We start from the raw sequence: 23,772 nt of genomic DNA, 5'->3' as shown, positions 1-23,772 counted from the left end.
CTGTTAACAGTGTACATTAGTTCTCTGGCCCAACACAATTCCTGCATCCTTTCATGGGTTCAGAGAGCTTTAAAGGACTTAGTTCTGAGTTGTTTTTACATACTTGGAAGGCTGTAGGTCTGTTTTATGTTCTTGTTTTGTTTTCAGGTTATAGTATGTTTGCTTTCCATTTTTATTTGCTTGATTAGTAGTAAATCTTTCTGTGAAAAAAATTAAGCAGTTAAATCTTTTCTGAGAAGGATCTTTTGGAATATAAACCTATTATTTATGGATTGAAGACTAGTTGCATGGTTTATATGTAGCTGGACCGTTTAGGGCTACAAAGGTTGAAGCTCTGGGGTGGCCTGTTGAGAGGCTATATTTGGCATTACTTAGTATTAGGAACTCGGTCTCCTGCCCAGTGAAACCTATCCACCGTGTTCCAAACATGGGGCAAACAGTAAATACTCCCAGGATGTTCCTTCTGGTGAATTCAGCAGACGTCTACCATGTGCCAAGCACAATGCTGGGCTGGCATAGTCACTAGGGACACTTAAGAAGAAACCTAACAATCCAGCGTGAGGAGGGGGAAGGAATAATTGAATTCTTTCTTATCTTTGAGAGTCTTTAATGTAGAGATGCTTTCTTTGGCCCTTGCTGTCAATATTACTCTTTTTGCTTGGAGGTGAAAAATAGAATCTGCATTTTTTAAAAAAACTTATTTATTTGGCATTGCTGGGTCTTAGTTGCGGCATATGAAATGTAGTTCTCTGACCTAGGGATCAAACCCAGGTCCCGTGCATTGTGAGCATGGAATCTTATCCACTGGACCACTAGGGAAGTCTCAGAATCTGTTTTTAATGATATAGAAGCCATGTAATTATATACCTTAAGACTTTTGCTTTAAGTAAAATGTATCTGTTCTTCCAAAGACAAGTGGTTTGGTGGTGAATGCTTGTGTTTCAAAAAGAGTGATGGGGAAAAAAAAAGTGATGGGTCTGGAAACTGTCTCTCAGGTGGCTCTGCAAAACAGTTTAAAAGATAAACCCTTGCTCCAAGTGACAGGATTGTATCTGAAATGATTTCAGAAGGCTGTTTGAATTCTGCACCTGGGTTTTAAATTAAAAAGAGGGGGGCATAGAACAACAGCAGTGTCAGTACAAGATGGAGGAGGAGGACATTTTGCAGCTGAGGAGGGTTTATGAGAAAGGACTCGAGGGCCTTAGTGACTCATCTCACTCTGAATCAGCAGGTGGTGTGGCTGCCGGAATGAGCAATCTTAGATGCATTAATAGTGTCTAAATGGTTTTCAGTATCCCAGTGGAGGAGAACAAACTGGAATTGATTCAGTGGCAAATAGGGTGATGATGCGGATAGGGAACCTCGTCATCTGAAGGATCTTGGTTGGAACGTTCGAGGATATTTGGATCATACCAGCCCTTAACTTAGGAGTTTAGGAACTGTGTTCTGTGTTTCTGCCTGCTAGCGTGTGTTCAGTAGTTGGATTCTTTTATGTTGCTGGTGTAGGAACATGGCTGTCTTATTCTAAATGAAACAGCATGTTAAAGAAGAGTAGGCATTGCTGAAGAAACAAAATCTCCTTTGGAAGAAGTTTTAATTTGAACAGAAACCAAATGCTAGATGCTTGTAACATGTAAAAGGTGCTAAGTTATTTTCCAAGGTGTTATTTGTCTGTCTCACTCTCCATAATATTTTTAGAGCATAGACATGGAAGCAATGTTAGAAATGGGAGAAGCTATGTGTAATGGCAGTGACATTTAAAAAGTCTTCAAAATAAAACTGAGTTGTTTTGAATGAATTTTAGTAATTTGATCAGATAACTTTAGATATGGTTGTCCCTGCCTTACACTAAAATATTTGTTTTATATATGTTTATGTATATCAAGAGAAAAGACTTCTCAATCTTTTGGACCTTTCCCTTTTTTATGTGAGTTGCTTTTTCATAGTCTTCAGGTGACAGCTTAAATGCCATCTCTGGACTGTCCTACATAAATAAGTCACTCTGCGCATGTATGCTCAGTTAGATCAGACTCTCTGTGACCCCATAGACTGTAGCCCGCCAAACTCCTCTGTCCATGAAATTTTCCAGGCAAGAATACTGGGGTAGGTTGCCATATCCTACTCTAGGGGATCTTCCTGACCCAGGGGTTGAACCCGAGTCTCTTGCTACCACACTTTATAAATTTGCCCATATTTATGCTTTTTTTTTTGCCATCTTCCTAGTACTTACCGGAATTACGTTTTTGCTTGCTCACTTGTTGATTGTCTATCTGCAACTCTAGATTATAAGTTCCATGGAGGCAAAGACCAAGTCTGCTTTAATTTATCATTGTTTGTTCACTTTCAAGAGTTCTCCTGAATGAGTTAAGGTATTCATTTGATCTATTTCCAGCTCTGGTTTTGTATCATCCAGAGTTATTCCTCTTAACTCTCAGGGATAGTGGTGTTTTAATTTCAGCTCACATTAAAGGAGTTCTGAAAGTGAGGGTGGTGTCACAGTAAGTGACTCTTGAATATACTTGTCAACTCTAGTAAGTTTAATATATATAAAACTGTTAAATTTGGCTCTATTTGTATTTAAGTGACAGCTTTCTCTTCCTGTTAATGAAAATGTCTTAGTTTTTCAATGTCTGGGAGTGGAAATGAGTATTTCCTGTTTTACTAACTTGTTCCCCCATTTCCTTTTTTCTTTCTTTTTTTAATTTTTGTTTTTGGCCACGTAGCAGGGCTTGCAGGATCTTAGTTCCTTGACCAGTGATTGAACCTGCACTCTTAGCAGTGAAAGTAGAGAGTCCTAATCACTGGAGCACCAGGGGGTTCCCTCCCTTTTCTTTTAAAGTCTGAAAATTGGCTCCAAACTGAACATCTTTGCCCTTGCTAGAGCATGTAACAGTTTGATCCTTTTGGCAGGATCTAGATAGATGTAGGCCTTTGGTATCCTCATTTCTCTTACTCATCATCCTTTATCTTTGGCTTCCTAGCCATTTCTCAGTCCTCTTCTAAATTATGTCTCTTGTGATTATTATGGTTATAATCCCTATGAACTGGAGCTGTAGAAGCTTCCTGGACTTCTTTGCCTTGCCAGAAGTTCTTAAAATTCAAATATAAAACTTGAATATAGTAATTATAAACAAATACTGTCTTTCAGTTTGTCTCTGTCTTGCGCTCTTTACCAGACCGTGAACTCTGTAGGAGTGGAGACTTGGGATCATTTATTCATCCCACTAGTCTCTGGCAAGACTGTATAATATAACGGTAGTTAACTGGTTTGGAGACAGCTCAACTGGGTTCAAATCTCAGCTCTGCCACTTAAAGCTGTGTGCCTTGGGCAAGTTAGTTACTTTCTGTTATGTGCTCAGTATCCTCATCTGTAAAAACGGATGTAATGATACCCTCCTTGAGGATAAGTTAATAAAAATATTGTTTAAGTGTTTGCTGTTCCGGGCATTGAGGATGCATCAGTAAATAAGAGATTTTTGCCAGTGGGAGCTTGCATTCTACTTGGGTACAGGTGGGAAAGCAAAGTAAACAAGTGCAAAGTAAATAAATTTCAAGTCCTAGATTGAGTGCTCTGAAGAAGAAAACAAGGTATTGGACTATACCTTAGAAAATGGCTTTTGATTGGTGGGTGGCCACGGCAAGCCTATGGAGAGAGAGCTTTTGAGCTGGGATCTGAATAACAAGAAAATCTGAGAAGGGTGAAATGTTCATCAATTATTATTTTCCCTTCACATAAAAGAATCTTTTGTTAAGCAGTGAGGCGTGACAGAATTAGGTCCTGTAGTTCTTACCTGGTTTGGCTATTAACTAGCTTTATGATCTTTGGGGAAAAAAAAAGACGATTTTGTTTTTTTTCTTGGGAAAGTGACCCTGAAAGAAGGTTGGCTCTTGAAGGTAGTGACAGGCTAAAAGAAAGTTAATGGTTCTTCTCCTTATAAATTACTTTATTCCTGTGTTTATGGATTAATGTCCTGTATTTTACATGATGTACTGCATCCTCTTGTGGCATTACAGTATTTGAGACTAGTCTCTTACATTTTAAACCTTTTCCTTTGATGTGAATATTAAGGATATGCCTCATGGCTTCACGGTCCAGGAAGTAGGGAGATAAATGGTCAGAAGTGCCACCTACTCTATAATCAAGATGCCATTGCATAGAGTTTCTCCTGTGAGGACTGGGAAAACCCTGTCTCAGGGCATCTCATTACTTGTATGAACAGTTACCTTAGTTGGCAAAACTTCTCTGCTTGTTGAGAAAAGATTACATGCCCCAGATTATCGATAGCTTGCTTCATTTTTGTCTGTTTCATGGTGTTCTCCAGTGAGAATTACAAGTCAGGTTTTTCATTGGCTTCTGTGGGATGGTATGTTTGGAATTGTACTGCTTAGACATCCTCCTTGGTAAAAGGGCAAGGAGTGGGTTTTTTTGTTTTGTTTTTAATTTATTTTTGTAATTGAATGATAATTGCTTTACAGAATTTTTTGGTTTTCTGTCAATACATCAATAAGAATTAGCCATAGGTACACCCATGTCCCCTCCCTCCTGAACCTCCTTCCCATCTCCCTCCCCATCCCGCCCTTCTAGATTTATCACTGAGTCCCTGTTTGAGCTCCATGAGTCATATAGCAGATTCCCACTGGCTATCTATTTTACATATGGTATTATAAATTTCCATGTTACTCTCTGCATACATCTCACCCTCTCCTTCCTCTCTAAAGCAGTCATTTCATCTTTTTTGTTTGTTTTTAAGTGTTCACAGAAGTTCGGGATTGCAAAGAGGCTCACTCATTTGTTTTATTCTTAGGTATAATTGAAACGTGACCCTTTCTTCAGAGATGTCAAAAACAAACAAATCTAAGTCTGGATCTCGCTCTTCTCGATCAAGATCTGCATCAAGATCTCGTTCTCGTTCGTTTTCGAAGTCTCGATCCCGAAGTCGCTCTGTCTCTCGTTCAAGGAAGCGCAGGCTGAGGTAAGGGGGTATGACTGTATAATGCAATCATCATTGGTTTGTCAGTGTGGGTCTCTGAAGATCTTTTGGTAGACTGTTTCTGTGAGTGTCAAGTGGAGGTAGGGCATTAGCTTGAGGTGTAGAGTGTTGGGCTATAAGATATTCCAGGTCTCTTCAAACACTACAACTCTAATAAATCAACTTTGATTGCCATGCTGTTTGCCTAATTCCTTTTCTTTCCTGCCAGCAGTTACTGTTTTTCATCCACTTTGAAAGAAAGATACATATTTTTTTAAGCTACTTGCTTGAAATCTCTGTACCAGATTGTTTTTCACTGAAGTATTTTTGGAGGCTTGGGCCAAAGTTTAGTTGCGTCATTAGCAAAGAAAAGATAGCTAAGAAGAGTAATAGTGCAATCAACATTGGGAGAAAAAGAAACTTTAACCCACTAAAATAAACCTTAAAAAACTAATCAGTAAAAAAAACTAATCAGTAGTCACTTATATATACCTGATATGCCACTTACTAACAAGCTGCATCTATTTAGTAAAACACTTCTTAAAACTACCTAAAAGTCACTATTGCAGGCATCATTTTGCCTGACTAAATGTGCAAATACTTCTTTTGAATTTATCACCAATATCCTTTAATTAGTTTCTACACCTTCTTATTTCCTTATTGCAGCTATGTCTTGGAATAGGGTGCCAAACTTCCAGCGTCTTTTTTTTTTTTTTGCTGTATCATGAGTTCAATTTTTCATTCTTTAAAACTTCATTTTGTGAGTGGGTAAGAGCCTTTTAATAAATGTAAGTTTCTATATGTGTGTTAGAGAAATATTGATCATTTAAATATTTAAACACCAAAATCATTCTTTTTGTCAGAGTTGCAATAGGCAAGGACATGGTTCTGTTTTGCCACTTGGAGCCCCTGCTGATTATTTTAGATGAGTGTCCTAGAGCCCTTCTCCAGATTGGTAGGATTCCCCCCTACCCTCACCTTCCCAACAAGAACAAGTTAATTCTTAAATGGAATCTGTGAGAAGCCTGTTTGAAAATTAATTTCAGAGTAGAGATTGAACAAAAGTAGGTGTGCATACATGGTGATGACTTCCATGTAGTGTAGAGTAGGAAGTTTTAAACTCTGGGTCTCTCCTTCAAAAGAAACCCTCCATTAAAAAAAAAAATAACATTATGTCTTCAAGGTAATCAGTCTTAGCTTTGTTTTTCTTTCCCATATTTCTTGGGCATATACTTTTATATCAGACTTTATTCAAGCTTTGTACTAGTTAGAGTGTCTGTTGCCTAATTGTGTCAGAGTCTCTAAAAGTAAAATTCCATCCCATTTTCTCACACTGCCCCCACTGCCCCCCAAGAAAGAGGGAAAATTCACTGAATATATTTACCTCAGGAAGTTGCTAACAAGGCTATAGGACTAAGCAGAGACTGCTAGTAAGCTCTACCTTGCACCCAGATTCTTTTGATCTGGACTGTTTAAACTTCAGTTTTAGCTCATTTGGTCCTACAGGTAATTTTAAAAGTTAATCTAATAAATGGAAACTAAGTAATTGGTTCAAAAAGAAGAGTCTGTACAACCGAAACTGAGAGAATTGAACTGACATAAATCAAAATGAAAAATGCTAACTAACTCTGCAATATTTGTGATAACTGGTATTCTGGACAGATCGCTTCTCCTTATTGTACATATCATTTGCCATGGTCATCAATTTGGTAAATGAGGGAAAGATATCTTAGGCAGGAAGTATGTGCTGGGGTAGGTCTTAGAGCCACTCTGTGCTGTCTTAATGCCTGGAAGATTATTTTGGAGGAATATCTTCACTAGAAAAATGTTTTTGTATTTAATTCTAGTCTGACTTCTCTGTTTTTTAGAAACAGATAAATTTGCCACTAGATGTTCAGTTTTTATTTCTGGCTTATCTGTTTCATGATTTTTTTCTTTTGTTTCCCCTCTGCTATAAGGAAAGTATACTATCCAGAGAGTTTGAGAAACCATGTCTTTAATTTAACTTAACTGCTGAGTTCTACAGAACTGGAGAAAATTGGTTGTTTCCTTATATTTCACAGACTGTATCCTTTTAAGTGACTTCTAAATGACTTCATTTGCAATCTGCAGAGACTCATGTTCCTGCATCTGTGCAGTGACTGCGGGTTTTGGATGCAGTGTGCCGCAGGGCCCTCACTAATAATTGGTGACAGAAGCAGCAGTAGCCTGTGAGGATGGGCACATGAATTAAACCCTCCTTAGTGCTGGTGGTGCATCACCTACCTCAAGTATAGCCATTAAATCGGGTCATATTCAGTTTCATAGCTGCATCTGCTTCTCCCTTCTTCTTTCTTGTATTATTACTGTTTTCGAGTGAAAAGTGTGAAAGGTAAGTTTGTTTGTTTGTTTGTTTTTTTGAAAATCATACTTAAATAGCAACCATTAACAGCCAGCAATTTGCTGCATCTTTACCAGGTCTTGTTCTTGGGGTAGATAAAGAACCTGAATACAATGGGTAGTGGGAAACCAGTCCTATTTTATCTTCTAAGTTTCTTTGTAAAGATAACATTTTATTTAGTTGTTAAAACCTGTCACATTGCTAAGTGGAGTTATTTATAAAACTTATAAGCGAACAGGTAAAAATGTATGGTTCCAATTAGGTCTGATATGAGAAGGCCTGCTTATGAACTGAAAGGTTTTTATTCTCTGTATATAAAGGAATTTTTTTTTTTTTTTTTAGTTTTCTAGTAATTTTACTTATTTCTAGGCAATGTTAATACTTAGAAGTAGTGACCAGTTAATGCTCTATATTATAGTTGACCCAATAAGTGGCGTTGAAGAAGCCCAGTAGATTCTTAGACCAGCAAGTACAGCTTTTGGCTTTTTAATGAAAACAGACCTCCTTGTCATCGATAGGTCTGGCATTTGTAAATATGTAATGTCATCCCACCCCAGTTCCTGGAGGTACTGCAGTATCAGGTTGATGCATGGAGTGGACAGAGCAAGCTCCTTTTCCAGTTCCCTGCTCCAAAAAGTCCACTTAATAGTGAACATGTAATTTTTACAGAGTTAGATGACTGTTGAATCCCTGTAGTTCTGGAAGTGGGCCTTTGCTGAATTAGAGTTCTGTATTGTTGGATGAAGACGAGCACTGACCTGACATGTGCAGGTGTGGGGCTGTCTGCAGTCTCTCTGCTGCCATCTTGTGTGTTTGGGTGTGTGATGGTCGGATGGTGCCCTCTTGTGGCACCTGTGGAAGACCTTGTAGTTTCAGCCACAGAGACTTGACCTTCTAGAGAATTGAGACCATTTCCAAATTCCCAGTTTAAAACAACAACAATATTTGTTTGATTTGTTGATCTGATTTCAGTTGAAATTTTTTTAAGCTTTGAACTGATGCATTCTCTGAGTCCCTATTTAAGTGTTCTTTGGTTTAGACATGTTGCAGCTGTATTTCACAAACCCAAATCTTAGTGGAAGTCAAGAAATTAGCCCTGTACAGACAGAGGTGGGTGGGAAAGGAAATAAACCATGTGGGGCCAGAGGACCTGAAGACTTACCTCTCTGGGTACAACTTGCAGTTCTTCTTCTCTTCCAGTGACATAGGGACCTATCTGTAAAATCCTCTGTGCCTGTGAAACTAACTAGTATACTATATTAAAATGATGTTTGTTAAGTACATTAAGAGCATTTTTATATTCTCTCAGTCATTGTAGAAATGTAACTCCATGTAGAATGTGCTACAGTAGTATTAATGAGTCATCTCAGTGTCTGGTTTGTTAAAGTGATTTTTTAAATTTTTGTACTTAATGTGGCCATAAGAGTAGGAGTAACTATTTAAGTTTGTACCTTTTGTTTGAAAATAAATGATACATAAGAGTAAGGCTTTACCTCTTTGTTGGCAGGTTTTTCTTGAATAAAAATGCTTTGTCAAAAATTCAAACTTTTCTTCCCTCCCCTGCCCCTCTTTCAGTTCTAGGTCTCGTTCCAGATCATATTCTCCAGCTCATAACAGAGAGAGAAATCACCCAAGAGTATATCAGAATCGAGATTTCCGAGGTCACAACAGAGGCTATAGAAGGCCCTATTATTTCCGTGGGCGCAACAGAGGCTTTTATCCATGGGGCCAGTATAACCGAGGAGGCTATGGAAACTACCGCTCAAATTGGCAGAACTACCGGCAAGCATACAGTCCTCGTCGGGGCCGTTCCCGATCCCGGTCCCCAAAGAGAAGGTCCCCTTCACCAAGGTCCAGGAGCCACTCCAGAAACTCCGATAAGTCTTCCTCTGACAGGTCAAGACGTTCCTCGTCCTCTCGTTCTTCCTCCAACCACAGCCGAGTTGAATCTTCTAAGCGCAAGTCTGCGAAGGAGAAAAAGTCCTCTTCCAAGGATAGCCGGCCGTCCCAGGCTGCTGGGGATAACCAGGGAGATGAGGCCAAGGAGCAGCCATTCTCTGGAGGCACCTCTCAAGACCCAAAAGCATCTGAGAGCTCAAAGCCATGGCCAGACGCCACCACATACAGTGCTGGTTCTGCATCACGGGCCTCAGGGGTGTCTGAGCTGAGTCCCCGGGAGCGAAGCCCAGCTCTGAAAAGCCCCCTCCAGTCTGTGGTGGTGAGGCGGCGGTCACCTCGTCCTAGCCCTGTGCCAAAACCTAGCCCTCCACTTTCCAGCACATCCCAGATGGGCTCAACTCTGCAGAGTGGTGCTGGGTACCAGGGTGGGACTCACCAAGGTCAGTTTGACCATGGCTCAGGGTCCTTGAGCCCATCCAAAAAGAGTCCCGTGGGTAAGAGTCCACCGGCCACTGGCTCAGCATACGGCTCATCCCAGAAGGAGGAGGCTGCTGCTCCAGGAGGAGCAGCCTATGCAAAGAGGCAAGTACCTCGTTTTCCCCTGTCTGTCTGTATCTCACTGGCTGGCAGTTTAGTTGTGATGTGATCCTTAGAGCTCTGATTAATAGTAATGAGGTAATTCCCATTTCCTAAAGTTGCATTTCGCCAGTTTGAAAGCATCATCCAAGGAAACCTTTAGCTTAACTCTGGTTTTCCTACCTTCCTGAATTTGTATTGCAGCACAAATTCTAGATTACTCTACAATGATGTTTTCACATTTAAAGTTTGCCTTGGATTCTACCAGTATAAGCCAGAGAACAATAGAGATTTGTGGGTCAGCTATCAAAAAAAAAGTGGTCTTTACCAAAATGAATGGCTATTGGAGCTGTTAGACCCTCTAAGATCCACCATCTCCTATGATCGATCTGCATCAGCCCATCATGGTGAAGAGCTGCACCCTCACACCCTCCAGTTGAGGAGACTGGGCAGAATGGGAAAGTCCAAGGCTTAGTCCAGGAAGACCTTGTTATAAAATCACAAGGTGGGTGTATGTTCCAGTAGAAGCCAAGCAGGCTGCCTGTTAGGAGAGGACATAATTGTGCTTCTGTCTTTCTACCCTGAGGGACACGGTGAGTGGGAGCATGAGTCTTTGTTTTGTGTGGTTGTATGGATTGGGATGGCAGAGACATAACAGGGAAGTTGCAATGGGACCACGTTGTCAAGAGGGACCTACGAAGCAGGTGCCCCTCCTGCCCCCCACCTCCCCCTTTTTCTCTTATTAGCGTTTTTCTTTGATGCCCTGCTGTCCCTTTGGTTCTTTTTTTGGTTGTTTTTTTTGCCATATTAATGGAATTGTAATTTGATTAGACTTTTTCCGTTAATGGTACAGATGAGGTGTTCAGAACCTGTACTTCCCAATCTTCAGTAAGTCTGCTTTAAAATACAGGTTTTGTTCCTTGCCAGGACTGTGAATCTTATTAGAACACTTGGGCATGAACTCTGCTTTTCCATAAGAATGAGTGGGATGAAGTTTGCCCCCTCCTCCAATTAACATGTATTTTGTTTTTATTTGTGTTCACAGTATATTTCATACTTAGGTCTTCTAGGTGACTTGAAGCAAATTTGAAGTCTCTTTTGAGACTTGTATTTCCAAATGTGAGTTGTATAAAAGCAAAACAGTCCAAGGTTGAACATTCTATGTTAACTTTGCTGAAAGCAGATTTTAAGTGACTTGAGTGAAGGTTGGATAAGACCTTAATTTTTTTTTTCCTAGACTGCTTACAGGTAAGTAGGTTTTTATTTTTTAGTATCCTAAAAATTGCCTTTGCTATTTTCTTTTTGCTTGATTTTGTAATATACAACTCCACAGAACATTTATCTTTTAAATGCAAAGTTCATAAACCTGTGAAGAGCAGTTTTTCAGAAATTAACAAAAAAGTAATCAAGACACCTTTGGCAACACTGGAATCCACAAGTCATGCTTATTAGAGAGTCAAAAACCTAAGACCATATGGTGCTGTTTTATTTTGGATCAGATTGCTTAAGTCTCTTGTGTGTCTCCCTTGTGTTTTCATAACTAGGTATCTAGATGAACAGAAGACAGAGAATGGAAAAGATAAGGAACAGAAACAAACAAATACTGATAAAGAGAAAATGAAAGAGAAAGGGAGCTTCTCTGATGCGGGATTGGGTGATACAAAAATGAAATCTGATTCATTTGCTCCCAAAACTGATACTGAGAAGCCTTTTCGGGGTAGCCAGTCTCCCAAAAGGTATAAGCTCCGAGATGACTTTGAGAAGAAGATGACTGACTTCCACAAGGAGGAGATGGATGATCAAGATAAAGATAAGGCTAAAGGAAGGAAGGAATCTGAGTTTGATGATGAACCCAAATTCATGTCGAAAGTCATAGCAGGTGCAAGCAAAAACCAGGAGGAGGAGAAGTCAGGCAAATGGGAGGGCCTGGTGTACGCACCTCCAGGGAAGGAAAAGCAAAGAAAGACGGAGGAGTTGGAGGAGGAATCCTTTTCAGAGAGATCCAAAAAGGAGGAGCGAGGAGGATCCAAGAGAAGCGAAAGTGGGCACAGGGGATTTGTGCCTGAAAAGAATTTCCGAGTGACTGCTTACAAAGCAGTCCAGGAGAAGAGCTCTTCACCCCCCCCAAGAAAGACCTCTGAGAGCCGAGAGAAGCTAGGAGCCAAAGGAGACTTTTCCACAGGGAAGTCTTCCTTTTCTATTACTCGAGAGGCCCAAGTCAATGTCCGGATGGACTCTTTTGATGAGGACCTTGCAAGGTGAGATGTAGTCCATCTTGACCCTGAGGGCTTTAGCCTAACCTGTCTCCATAAGGTCATTCTAGAACAAGGACAAACCCCTCCTGTATTTCTCCCACTGTCTCATTTTCAATGTGAATACCCTTGTGTCTCCCTGTTTTCATTGGAGAAGTGTGTATCACAGAGTAGTTACGTGTTTGGGGCAGTATCGTGAAGCGTCTTTTTAGTCTGTAGTGACTCTCTGTCTTGGTACTGGGTCCCCTCTGTTTCTCTCTTGCACTGTATTCATTACATCATACACCCTCCCCCCATTCCACGCCTGTCCTGTTGTCTTCCTAAATGTCCTTAGGGTGTCTTTGCCCATGGAACCATGCAGGATCCATTTTTTCATTCTTAGCTAAGTCACAATGTGTAATATATCAGGCCTTCATCAAATAATGTAGCGGTTTGAAAGTTGGGGCTGGGGTGCGGAGTTTGAGAACTTCAGGAAAGAGTTGTGAGGCCCAGGCTGCTTTTCACCTGGTGTAAAAGTTGCGCAGCCAGTTGGAAGTCTGCTGAGAGCAGTCTAGCCACATCCCACTCTTGCTGCATTGTGTCATTCTACTGAGTGGCCTTGACTGGCCAAGATAGTTGATCTTCTAAGATACCATACTATTTGTCATGTGTTAAAATCAGCGGAGACCACCACCACCACCACCCCCACACCTCCAGAACAGAACAGAATCACTGAGGTTTAATTGTTCATCCTGCCCTTTTGTTTATATTAAACTCCAAAGGGAGAAATGCCTTTTTCCACAGTTACGGTGCCTTGAGGTTCTTTGTACTTTGCTAGGAATTTAAAAAGGAACTTTGCAGAGAAATTCACCTCTTTCAAAAGTATACTTGTATTTTTAGGACTTAAATGTTCTGACTTTCTATGTATCTTGTTACATTGGGCCACCCTGTGTTTATTTTTCAGACCCAGTGGCTTATTGGCTCAGGAACGAAAGCTTTGTCGGGATCTAGTTCATAGCAACAAAAAGGAGCAGGAATTCCGATCCATTTTCCAGCACATACAGTCAGCTCAGTCTCAGCGGAGCCCCTCAGAGCTGTTTGCCCAGCATATAGTGACCATCGTTCATCATGTTAAAGGTGAGTCCTGACCCCAGCCTGCTCAGGTTCCCTTTCTACATGCTTAGCTTTCTTTGTAACAAGCTGAAGGATGAGACAGGGCATGAGGGAGTCTGTTGAGGAAAGTTTCCATTTTCTAATCAGAGAGCTGAATATTGTGAAAATACTAGTGATAACCTGGGATCCTGAGGCTAGGTGAAATCCTTCATGAGAAGATTTAAATTGCTTGAAAAGGGAGGTATGGAAAGTGGCTTTCCCAGCCCATCTGATTTGTCCTATATTACTACGTAGATACCTCTAGCAGCATCTTATAGATCTTGTCCCACGTTATTCTGCCATCTTCTGGGCAAATGGAGGTGGACAGACTGAAGAATGTGATCTAGAAGCTGGGTTTGGGCCAGTTACAGTTTCATCTGAAATTGGAACTTAGGCGGGAGTTGGTGCTCTTGATGCATAGAATAGCATCTTTGTATCCATGTCCTACCATGGCAATCCAGTGCTCAATATTGGATTGTTTCTGAACCAGCTAATTTTCTTTACTTTTCATAGTATGTTTGTTATATGGATTTGACCACTTCATTCACATAACTGTGGCTGCAGTTTCATCCTTGCAGAGGGGTTTGAATGTTGGGTCTGCCTTTAATAGCCTGACATATTTTTCTTTGACTCCCCACAGAGCATCACTTTGGGTCCTCCGGAATGACATTGCATGAACGCTTTACTAAATATCTAAAGAGAGGAAGTGAACAGGAGGCAGCTAAAAACAAGAAAAGCCCAGAGATTCACAGGTGAGGACCTTGGCTTACACTGGAGGTGATCATAAAAGACTGCTTAAGGAGAATCGCTCAGTTGTGTCTGAGTCTTTGTGACCTCATGGACTCCACAGTCCTTGGAATTCTCCAGGCCAGAATACTAGAATGGGTAGCCTTTCCCTTCTCCAGGGGATCTTCCTGACCCAGGAATTGAACCGGGGTCTCCTGCATTGCAGGTGGATTCCTTACCAACTGAGCTATCAGGGAAGCCCAAAAGACTGCTCACCAGCGAATAAACTTGTCTTGTTTTTGCCACTTGTTAGGTAAATAGCAGAAGGTTTGTAGTGGAAAGGGCATGCTTTGATTACCATGTTTCTCCCTTTGGGCCTGAGGAAAGCAGCCCTTTTTGATATAAAAGAAACCTTGTATTCTTGAGAGTTGTGAGAGTTGCAGGAGGAGTTTGCAAACGATAACCCAAGGTCATGGTGAGGTTTCTTTACATAAAGTAAATGTTCCTTTAAGTATACCATGTATCTCATACATTGGTTCTTCCTTTGGGAGAATCTGCAACAAGTGGGGGATGGAGATAGAAGAACTTACAGAATTATGTCAAAGGGTTGAAAAAGCCCAGAGGTTTAAACATTTGGTTTTGGGAATTTATTCAGCAAATAGGGACTTTGTCTAGAAACATAGTTGGCCGTAACTTTGATTGAACCTTTGCAGTGGGTAAGAGGACCATGTTTGTAATAGTCTTGGATTTAGGGTCTTTGGGGATGTGTGTCACACCAGGCACTTGTTTCTTACTTAGACTTTATCATATTGGTGAATAATGAACCATTATATTTCAGTTCCCAAGGTGAAAACTGCTTTTTGAAGTTAGCAGGGCATAGATAGTCTCATTGTGAATTTAAGATTATAAATAAGGCTCTAGGTGAGTCTGTTTTCTTGACTGTAACAGTACGGGGTGGAATGTGAAGCTCCTTCTGTTTGAGTTTGGAAAGTAGGGAGAGAGAGTGTGTGCCTGTGCATGTACGTGTGTGCCTGTGCACACATGCCTGTGGGAGAGAGTAAGTGTGTAAACAGACAGGGTAAGTGTGATAAAAAGCAATGCCTGTGTTTCTGCTGCTTCACTTACTAAAGAGCTAAAATGCTATATTCACACTATGGAATGTTGAACAATTTTTGTGTTTACAATTTTAGGAGGATAGACATTTCCCCCAGTACATTCAGAAAACATGGTTTGGCTCATGACGAAATGAAAAGTCCCCGGGAACCTGGCTACAAGGTGAACTGTTGCTTTGATCAGTAATTCCAACAAAATGAGTGCGTTGGGCATGAACTTGACAGAAATGTGTTTGTTTAAATTACTCTCTACTTAAGTTTGTGTTTTTCTTTTAAGGATGGGCATAATTCTAAAAATGAACTACAAAGGGTTAATTTTTATTAAATGTATCAACAACCTTTGTGAAGTGGTTAGAATATGGTAAATGACCCCAAAGTCTATTGAGGTGAGCTTGAGAAAAAAAAGAGAGGAGTTTTGGAACAAGTGCCCATGATGAGAGAAGAAACTTTTTGTGATATTTTTCTGCTTGTAAGTATTATCAAATCAACTATATACATGCGCTATTTCCAACCATGATTTCAAAAAGACATGCATGTCAGAGGAGAGTGAAATTTTCATATCTTAACTGAATAGACTGTTTTAAGCAGCTAGTCCAGATTTTTTTTCCTAACATTGTGCCATATCTATCATCTGTTGGTTACTGTTACTTTAAAGCTAAACATTGCTTTGATAGCGCAGCTACATGTGTAATGATGTGCACGTAAACACTGTTACTAAGAGATTAAAGCTTGTGTGCAGTCTGTTACAATGAGGTACTAGATTTGGGTTCTTAAAAATTTTAGTATTTATTAACCGTCAATTCCCACATAGGGACCCTGTGGAGATTAGATTGAAATTTAATCCCTATGGAGATGACTCTTCCAATGTTGCTGAAACTAATTCTAAAAGTAGTAATTTTCAAGTTTTCCAAATAGGTTTGTCTTGTTGGTTGAATGTGATGAGAGGCACTCTTGCACAGTCTGTCTTCTCTCCCATTCCCCCTTTCCTCCAAGTACCCACCAGCTTGGCACTAACCATGTGAACACACAAGGTTTTGAAACATCAGGAGAGATGTCATCCTCTCTGCCCCACACAGCCTGTTCATTAGAGATGCTGTGTGCACTGCCTAAGGGAACTGCAGCTGTACTTCTCTCTTTTTTGGTCTTTGGAGGGTGCAGAGGCCCCATTCCCTCCTCAGAAGAAAAGCATGCAATAAAATAAACCAAGTTACCACCTACCATTCTTGTTAATTAAAACTTCATTATTTCAACAAAAAGCTTAGTTGTGTAAGTAATTGTTGATACAGAGTGAACTGCTCATCCCTTCCTCTTTTTAGAGAGGTTTTTTGTTGTTTGTTTGTGTTTTGGTCGCACCACACAGCTTGTGTGGTCTTAGTTCCCCGAGCAGGGATTGAACCCACACCCCCTGCAGTGAAAGCACAGTCTTAAACACTGGGCTACCAGAGAAGTCCCTAGGAAGGTTTTGCTTCCAGGAGACAAATCTTAGTGTATAACATGCCTGAAAACACCTTGCTCCTCTGCTTTCACCGAGTTCCTCAAGACCTGTTGAAAGCCCTTTGCCTGATAGTTTAGGGTAGAAGGCCGCTGCTGTTGTTGGGCTCACTCTGTCTGCAGCACATACTGTGATAGGTTTCACTAGTAGAAAGTTAGTGAGAAAATGTTCTCTCATTTTTCTTTTTAAAATAAACTTTGACTTGGTATTACCATCTTTATGAATTCTTTATTATGATTTTCGATATGCCTTCTCTAGAGAAATCTGTTGATATCACTAACATTTTGGAAGGCTGTGTAAGTCTTCCATTGTCTTATTATTGGACTCAGTACTGAGAGGTAATTCCAAATAGAGGATAGGTCCAGGGTAGCTGCCACAGTGTAGGTAGGGGAAAGATGGCAGCATTTCCACTCCTGCTGGTGGCTAAGCCTAAGCCAGCCTCACCAAACACCTTCCAGAGTTAATTTTGGGCTTCTCAGCTTTTCAGCTAGCCAAAGTCATTACTAGACCACAGAGGGAAATAGCAAAGCAAGAGGTGTGTGTGTGTGTGTGTGTGTGTATAGCATATGCAGAAGGTTATCATCATTATTCTAGAGAACTGGTTTGGGCTCTCTAGGGATCCTCATGAAGTGACTTTGGTGGAACATCCTGTATCTCTCCCGAGTTGGGTGAGGTGCCTCACATTCCCAGTGCTTCCTCTGTACCACTCCATTGGAATAGAAACCACAGTTTGTGGGGTGGTTAAGTGTGTAGTCCTGAATCCCAAAAACCTTAATTTTGATTTCTCTTGGCAGGCTGAGGGAAAATACAAAGATGATCCTGTTGATCTCCGCCTTGATATTGAACGTCGTAAAAAACATAAAGAGAGAGATCTTAAACGAGGTAAATCAAGAGAATCAGTGGATTCCCGAGACTCAAGCCACTCAAGGGAGCGATCAGCTGAGAAAACAGAGAAAACTCATAAAGGATCAAAGAAGCAGAAGTACGTGAACCCTTGTCTGTTGCCTCATTCAGTCTCCCGAGTGGACTCCTTTGTCTGCCCCTCATTAGGCTCTATGGCAGACCCTCCACACTGGAGAACAATTAGGAATGATTTTGTGCAGCTTCTTTTAACTGTCAATTAAGGTCCCTAGATTGAAAATAGAATTTTTGAATGAAAGTAGACACAATCCTTGCCCAAAGGAGGCCTCTTGGGAGACAGGCTGTTGATTTGGTTGTAGGGACAGTGTAGAGAATCATGGGAGTTTCTTTTGCGTTTGTTTTGGACATGTTCTTTGACATGTCCGTCCTTATCACAAATCGTCTTGAGAAGGTTATGTTTTAAAACATCTTATATTTTAAAATGGCTCAAAGTTGTTGTCAAGTAAAAACAGTGTTTGGTCAGAGAAACAGGGCAGAACTAGATAGGACAAGCTTGTTGATCTTAAATGCCTTTTAAACTAGTTTCACCGGCACTTCCAAGAGAGGTGTTCCAAATATTCTTTAAACAAAGGTGGCATTGTTGAACTTCATAAGGCAGCATTTATGCCAAGGTCTTGCCTCTGTTTACATTTTTGAACGTTCCATGTCTTTTCAGTCATGCGCATTAAAGGTTGCAGAATTGAAATCCCACGCCTTCCTGTGGGAAGCAGCACTACTTTTGTGTTCCTGAACTTTAGCTGGCAAACACTTATACATCCATTTTCTGATAACAATCCTTTGAAATAAGCGAGACAGTTAGTAGACTATCCCTTTTGCCTATTTGAAAGATAGAGAAGTAAGCTCATATCTTCTGTTTAACTCTGTCTACCCTTCCGCTCAGTTAACTTACACATTATGAGCCCTAATAGCTTTCAGAGCTACCCACAGATAGAGGATCTGATAATCCTCAACAGGAAATGGAAGTTGGGGTACAGTAGTCTTCTCTGGTGGAAAGGGAGCAGGACCCTTCAAGCCTTTCAGGCCTGGACTTGGATTACTGATCCAGATTTGTTTGCCTGGGACATGTGCCACTGCCTCTGTGTTGCTATGTAACCTTGATCAAGTCTCTTGCAATTCTAGTATTTTGTGACTGGGGCAAGAAGAAAAATGATACTTGTGTCACTGTTTTCACTGTATAAAAAAAACTTTCTCATGCGACTGAAGAACGGCTCACCAAGATCACACAGCTAATAAAAGGCAGTGTTGGGACTCAAGTCAGGATCTTTGGAGTTTTATTTTTGAAAATCTCTTGAAGTATTGCTGATTTCTAGGAGTCAAACATTTGCTTTATATAATAATCCAATGAGAATAACTTAGAGCCAGTAGGATTCAAATGTTTGTCTTTGATCTTCTCTAATGTTTGGGGGTTGGGGTAGCTGTGGGGGTGGGGGTTGGCAAGGTGCTTTTCATAATGGAGGAGGGTAATGACAGGTTACTGACATTTGGCTGGCTTCTCCCTGTCAGTCCTGTGCTCCCGGGAGCTGGCTCTTCTGCCCCCTTAGAGGTGGCTGGTACCCTCCTCCACTGCCACACGGCAGGACTGGCCCCGACCTCTAGTACGTATACAGTGACTCATGTATTACTCTGTTTAATTTGCCCCTGGTCTGTAATTTCCTCCAGATGAAGGGACAGATGGGAAATAACTCTGGGAAGAGTTCTGCCAGATCCTAGGCTTAATGACCTAAACCTGTTTGAGCGCAGTGGAAAGGGGAAGGGTTTGTGGAGTATTGGTATAATTAGTGCTAGGTTTGAATCCAAATCTGCCTAGTTCCGTCGCCTGAACCTCTTGTCTATAAGATGGGGAAAACAGTACTGAACAATCATAATTGCCATTGACAATATGCGTGCTGTGTCAGTGTAGAGTGTTTAAGCACATTGCTTTTTCGATCTTTAGAACTGCCTCCCAAGACAGGTTGTAGTCTTCTATGAGAAATAAAACTAATATAAAGTTGAAACAGATGGTAATGTGTAAAGCCTGTCCCAGTACCACATACTCTGTGGCTTTCACTACAGTGTTTGTTTCCTTCTGTCTTTCCAGTTCATGCACATGTATTAGGCTGAGCTACCAGAGGCTGTGCATGGACTGTGTTTTGTCCCTCCTCCTGTACCCGAGAGGCTTACTGATCTCCTTGCCTCTTCTGTTTTCATAGGAAGCACCGGAGAGCACGAGACCGGTCCAGGTCATCATCATCTTCCTCTCAGTCATCCCACTCCTACAAAGCGGAAGAGTACACTGAAGAGACGGAAGAGAGAGAGGAGAGTACCACGGGCTTTGACAAATCAAGACTGGGGACCAAAGACTTCTCGGGTCCAAGTGAGAGAGGAGGCAGAGCCCGAGGGACCTTTGTAAGACTCTGCCCCCCTTTCTTTAAGCCCTTTCTCCTGCTAATTATAATTATGTGCTTATCAGAATATTTATTTTGTTGCCCTCAATACAGGTGATTAGGTCAGGAGACCCTGGAATCTGGTTTCCCATTCCCCAGGCTTTCCATTTTTAATTTTTTTTTTTCCTGTTCATAATTACTTAGCCAGAAAGCCTCTTCGGGCTTCTAGTCTGAAATTCCTCACTTGTTTTAACTCCTTCTGTATGTAGGGGAGGCCATTATGGCATTGTCCCCTGTCTGGGCTGTAGACTTGAGATAAACAGAAAGGGAATAGCTAAAAACCAGTTAACCAGCATATTGACTGGAGGACAGCAGAAAAGTATTTTAATAGAAGACAAGGAGTTGTTTTTCTCCATTCCTTACATGGACCCTTTGCTCCTTTCCCTGTTTATTGCCGTAGCAGTTTCGAGCCAGAGGAAGAGGCTGGGGCAGAGGCAACTATTCTGGTAACAACAACAGCAGCAGCAACAACGATTTTCAGAAGAGAAGCCGGGAGGAGGAATGGGACCCTGAGTACACACCCAAAAGCAAGAAGTACTACTTGGTATGTGTCGGGATAACCAGGAAGGGTGAGGGGGCCTTTGACATACACAGTAGCTGATGAAGTGAAGTGAAGTCGCTCAGTCGTGTCTGACTCTTTGTGACCCCATGATTTTTCCAGAACTGCGTGCAGGTGTGGCACTGGGTACGTGTGTACATGCGGGCTAGTATAGTCCTGGCAAGATGACTGTTATCCAGAGAGGCAGTCCTGACCTTGAAAGTGTTATCTGAGATGTTTGTGGATTCCAGGATAAGCAGGAAAGGTTGCTCTTGCCTTTTTGTCTGTGAAATCGTTTTATTGCTCACCCACCCTAAGCCTCCCTTCAGCCTTTACAAGGGATAGAACCATTACCTTCCCCAGAGGCGGCAGTTCCACCTTGTCACGCCCCTGGACAATATGGACAGGAAAGACAGCTCTCTTTTTGAGGGAGGGCACCTGTCTCCAGAATGAAACACCACTGGAGCTGGGCTCTTCTAGGCTGAATTACTTGGCCACTGAGAGAGCTCTGTTGCCTTGCTGTGTTAACAGCAGGCTCAGATCCAAGCAGATGTGACTGACTGTTGTAACCAAGCTAATCTTACTGCTGAATCTCATCACCCATGAGGACTGGCCTGGAAACAGGAAGCTGGGAAGCATGTTGCTGTGTAAATCATTGTGCATAGCCAACTTTGCTTTTCTGGGGCTGCTGGAAGCTACTCTGAGACTCCTAGAGAACCCTTGAACCTGTATCTAGGAAAATGTTGGCTGGACTGGGCCCAGGATAGGTACTGGAGTGGGGCTGTTTAGAGGAAGGATGAAAGGTTGTACAAAGTCCCTTTCCCTGCCCCTATCTGTCCCTGAAGGAGCGTTGCCAACCTGATTCATTTAGGCTCGTGAAAAAGCAGCTGGCCCTTTAGCTGAACTAACCCCTCAGGAGCCTCAGGTACTACTTGTGTGGGTGGAGGGTTCAGACTCTTTGAAGCCATGGGGCTGATGAGGTAATAGTGACTTTTCAAAATCCTTTCTCATTCATTCTTTCATTGGTTCCCTCCTTCTCTCTCATGAGATCATCAGAGCAGGGGTTGAGTTATAGGTTTTGTTTTTTTCTATTCTGCCACACTGCCTTCTTGCATAAAACTAGAGAAGGGAGGAAAGATACAAGACAGGAGGCTGGGTTCTGGCCCTGCCTTTGCCAGTGCTGATGTGTGACTGTGAGCCATTTGCCCTTGGTCTCACTACCTGTTCTTAGCTGAGGTGGGGAGGCTTGGGGAGAGCTGGAAAAGACTCCCAGCTGTGTGTGTATTCTGTGTTGCTTCCTCTCTTAGCTTACAGACAACTCAGATCAGAAATAGTTTCATGTTTGGGGGTGATTGGCTTATACCCCCCCACCCCCTCCTTGAGAGAGTGTGTTATAAATAATATGGAGTTACTTAAAGTTCCTCCGGCTGTTTTCTCATCTGCATAGTGGAGGGTGATAATAATAGGGTAGGGTAGATGTGAGGATTAAATGAGATAATGTAGGAAAAGGTCTTTGAAGATTTTATCATCATCATCATTATAATGCCTAAACAACTGTGTTAGAATTCAAGGAACCGAACTGAATATTCTCTTAGATCTGAATCAGTAGCATTTTTTGAGTAGGGGACAGGGAGGACAGGACACAGGTTTGTTTGGCAGAGTCACATTTGGTAGGTGCAGAGGAGAGGCTGCTCTTGTTTACTCTGGCACTGATGACCGTTTTCCTTTTCTTTTAAGCATGATGACCGTGAAGGCGAAGGCAGTGAGAAGTGGGTGAGCCGGGGCCGGGGCCGAGGAGCCTTCCCCCGTGGTCGGGGCCGGTTCATGTTCCGGAAATCCAGCACCAGTCCCAAGTGGGCCCATGACAAGTTCAGTGGGGAGGAAGGAGAGATTGAAGACGATGAGAGTGGGACAGAGAACCGAGAAGAGAAGGACAATTTACAGCCTACAACTGAGTAGCGGCCACCCTTGCCGGGAGCCCCTGCCCGAGGGAGAGAGGCGCCAGGAAGATGGCTGGTGAGGAGCTAAACAGAGGAGCCTCGAGAAGATTCTGAAAATCCCACCCCTACCCCCCACCAGCCATGCAAAATCCTACAACTGCCGAAGAGCATCCTGGCGTCCCACCAGACAGAGGCAGCTGGCTGTGGGGCCTGGGGTCAGGCCCAGCTCTTGAGCAGAACACACCATGTTGGGCTTTAGCTACGTGTTTCTCGTTTATTGTTGGTGTGTGGGGTGGGGGCTGGGGTAGGGAGGGCAGAGCGATAACTTGGATTTTGGTTTGTTCCCTGTTAGAAACCAACAATTTTATTCTTCATTTCATTTCATTTGGAGCTGAGGACTAATTTGATGATTTTCAGTCTCTTTATCCTTATTTTAAAAGCCCCCTCTTCTTTTTTTAGGCATATATAGTAACATTAGCAGAAAGATTTAATTTGGGCAACTTTGATTCTTAAAAGAGAAAACAAAGCATGTGAATAAATATTGACGTGTTCACCTCAGTTTGGGACCAAACTGCGTGGGTCTTTGTAAAAATTGGTTTTGTATGTCGAGGAGGAGTTCAAGGCCTTTCTGACCACCTTGTGTTCCCCTTTTCTGCGCAGCCTCCCCCCCAATATTTTCTGATTTCTTGTGGGCTGGGCTTCCCCTTCTCCACCAGCAGCTCCAGTATCCCAAACTTTCTAGTCCTGCTGATCCTCTCAGCAACAGGGGTGGAAACTGGATGGCAGTTTCTGGTCTGTTTTCTAAGAAACTTCTGACTTCTATTATCTTTACAAATATAAGATGAGAAAATAATTTTTTCAATATTTTTTATTAATCTTTTTATAAAATGAAAAGAAACTCCTATGATCGATTAAGGAAGGTGGTTATGGCTGGGTGGTTTGTGGGGGTTTTTTGTTTTGTGTTTTTTTTCTTTTTCCTTTTTTTTTTTTTTTTTTAACCTTAAGCTTTAAGTTGAAACATTCTCCGATATTTGGGGGGAAAACATCCTCTTAAAATGGGTCCTTGTGCTTGCCTTCTGGGGAGGCGGTCCTGAGCAGGTGAATCATATGGCATTTATGCATATGTTATATGCGGACTGCACCCACCTCTTCCCCCGCCCCCCGCCCCCAACCTTTGCCTCCTGGGTTGTTATGCTACTTTCCCCTTACTTTGCTACATTTCTATAGTTAAGTTGGTTTTACTTGAATGATTCATGTTTAGGGGAAAAAAAAAATGAAAATACCCTTAAGATTTGTTTCAACTCCTCCTGCAAATAAAAAAAATAAATGAAGTGGCAGATGTAAATGGTTCTGGTCATTGTCACCCTGAGTGGGTGTGGGTGGGTGTGGTGGGGGGCAGGTGGTGGCTGTCC

The 23,772-nt window shown here is 41.8% G+C and overlaps 1 protein-coding gene across 7 annotated transcripts in view; it reads left to right on the top strand.

The window, feature by feature from the left end:
* THRAP3 (thyroid hormone receptor associated protein 3) overlaps positions 1 to 23,705 on the top strand; it is a 69,940-nt gene extending 46,235 nt beyond the window's left edge. For 6 of the 7 annotated variants that reach the window (XM_043461884.1, XM_043461885.1, XM_043461888.1 and 3 more), the window contains 10 exons: positions 4,806 to 4,973; positions 8,926 to 9,831; positions 11,370 to 12,083; positions 13,021 to 13,193; positions 13,849 to 13,960; positions 15,125 to 15,209; positions 17,333 to 17,520; positions 19,649 to 19,844; positions 20,283 to 20,426; positions 22,158 to 23,705. In XM_043461884.1, coding sequence (XP_043317819.1) covers positions 4,837 to 4,973; positions 8,926 to 9,831; positions 11,370 to 12,083; positions 13,021 to 13,193; positions 13,849 to 13,960; positions 15,125 to 15,209; positions 17,333 to 17,520; positions 19,649 to 19,844; positions 20,283 to 20,426; positions 22,158 to 22,379 — 2,877 coding nt within the window. In that variant the 5' untranslated portion in view covers positions 4,806 to 4,836 and the 3' untranslated portion in view covers positions 22,380 to 23,705. The remainder of the gene's footprint in view (positions 1 to 4,805; positions 4,974 to 8,925; positions 9,832 to 11,369; positions 12,084 to 13,020; positions 13,194 to 13,848; positions 13,961 to 15,124; positions 15,210 to 17,332; positions 17,521 to 19,648; positions 19,845 to 20,282; positions 20,427 to 22,157) is intronic. The other variant, XM_043461890.1, reaches the window with a different exon arrangement.
* The last annotated feature ends 67 nt before the right edge of the window (positions 23,706 to 23,772 follow it).

This window comes from Cervus canadensis, chromosome 2, assembly GCF_019320065.1.
Source record: "Cervus canadensis isolate Bull #8, Minnesota chromosome 2, ASM1932006v1, whole genome shotgun sequence".
NCBI classification, from domain to species: Eukaryota; Metazoa; Chordata; class Mammalia; order Artiodactyla; family Cervidae; genus Cervus; species Cervus canadensis.
This window is presented reverse-complemented; position numbering and strand designations above follow the sequence as displayed.